Raw genomic sequence first — 1,662 nt, 5'->3', positions numbered from 1 at the left:
AAAGCAGAGAAAGGGGAGGTAACCGTTCCCCCTTGTGATGTCATACGAAGCAAGATTCCAGCTCGGCCCATGTGAACTTTCATTTTCTCAAAGACAGAGCAGGAGACGAGGGCGAAAATAAAATTAGGCATTGTAAAAGAAAAACACTGGCACTGAAAAAAGAGAGAACAGGCATTAAAAATGATTTTGGGGGATATTTTTTTCCCCAGTCTAGAATGACAATCTTCCTTCAAAAATCTTTTTTTTTTTCTTCATGGCACTCTTTTTTCAATGTCAGTTTTTTCAAAACTTCTGTCGTTTTGGCGGGGAGGGGAGAAGTTTGACGGGTTGGGCAAGGACAGGGGGATTTACATGTAATCTGCTACTAAGAAGAGAACGTCACTCACAGCCCTCTGTCATGATTCAAAATGTGGCCGTAGTTATAATTTCTCAGGTGGAATTTATTTTTTATCATTCCTACTAATGGACAGGGAATTTGAATATTAGTATTCCTACTTTAACATTCAAAATGCTTCTGTATAGGTCATCAAAATCTCCCAAACCTTCTTCACGTATGTGGAATTAGTTGTGCTGAGTTTTTCCTTTACACTGACTGAAATGTGTCTGACAATGTGAGTGGAGTAAAGCTGAAACAATCAATCTTGAGATATTGCTGTTAGCTTTTGATGTAAAATGTGATTATTGTAAAGGTATAACAAGCTGTAGCTTCAGAAACCTTTATGTTGTAGGAATATGTTTTTTTGTTTTTAATTTATAGTTTCTGGCCTTATTATCGCCATTATTGATTACAGACCAAACTAAATTTCAAGATAACGTTACATACTGATGCATTTTTAATGTACTAAAAAAGGATTTTTTGGAATCAGTGAACTCAGGTATTGGTCGCAATATTGAAAATTAACACTTAGTTAAACTGCTAAGGACTGAATTGCAACTCCTAAAATTAGCGGATTTAATAGCCAAATGGCTGGAAATGGTGTTTATGCTTTAATAAACAGCTTTGTTGACTCACATGCCAAAGCGCAGTGTTCCTGACACGTATGTTTGCCAGTGGGCACAGTAGAACATGAACATCCCAGCAAAGCAGCAGAAGAACATCCAGTCCGGGTTGGTGCCCATCTGCACTGCTATACTGGTTCCCAACACCACAAACACTGCAGAGACAAACACATGAACACCAGCAGTGTTAGAATAAAAAGGCTTCAGTCATGGCCAAAATTCTCCAGTATTTGAAAACTCAGTACTTAAAACTCAAGGTGGAACCTGACACAGTGCTGGCTGTATTTGGAGTATTTGTGTAATACAGAGAAAGAGAGACTCGAAAAAAAGAAAAAGTGTGAATGTTTAGTGTCGAAAGATCTGAAAAACCTGCAAAGACGGTCGTTAAGTAGACACGAAAGACAGCACTAGATTGGCTTAATAAGTGTAAAGAAGAGTCCAAGGAGACGAAAGGGAACGTCTCTAAAAATAGAGTCGTGAAGGGTAATGACACTGAGGGTGATCATGAAAGGTAGCACTAAAATTGACTAATTAGTGTGAAGGTGGTCTCAAGTGGGTTAGGGTTTTATCTGTCTTAATGTTTTTATTTTTTAACTGTACTTGTGTTTTATCTGTTTTTAGTTTTTTTTTACCAGATTTTGTGTAAAGCACTTTGAATTGCCC

At 37.6% G+C, this 1,662-nt stretch overlaps 1 protein-coding gene across 2 annotated transcripts in view; it reads right to left on the bottom strand.

Moving 5' to 3' along the window:
• The window catches only part of cept1b (choline/ethanolamine phosphotransferase 1b), a 12,921-nt gene that overhangs the window by 5,803 nt on the left and 5,456 nt on the right, over positions 1-1,662 (bottom strand). For both annotated transcript variants that reach the window (XM_032514737.1, XM_032514736.1), the window contains exon 5: positions 1,013-1,154. In XM_032514737.1, the coding sequence (XP_032370628.1) occupies positions 1,013-1,154 (142 nt within the window). The remainder of the gene's footprint in view (positions 1-1,012; positions 1,155-1,662) is intronic.

Source organism: Etheostoma spectabile, chromosome 4, assembly GCF_008692095.1.
Source record: "Etheostoma spectabile isolate EspeVRDwgs_2016 chromosome 4, UIUC_Espe_1.0, whole genome shotgun sequence".
Classification (NCBI taxonomy): domain Eukaryota; kingdom Metazoa; phylum Chordata; class Actinopteri; order Perciformes; family Percidae; genus Etheostoma; species Etheostoma spectabile.
The sequence above is the reverse complement of the archived record's forward strand: the minus strand, read 5'-3'. Positions and strand labels throughout refer to the sequence as shown.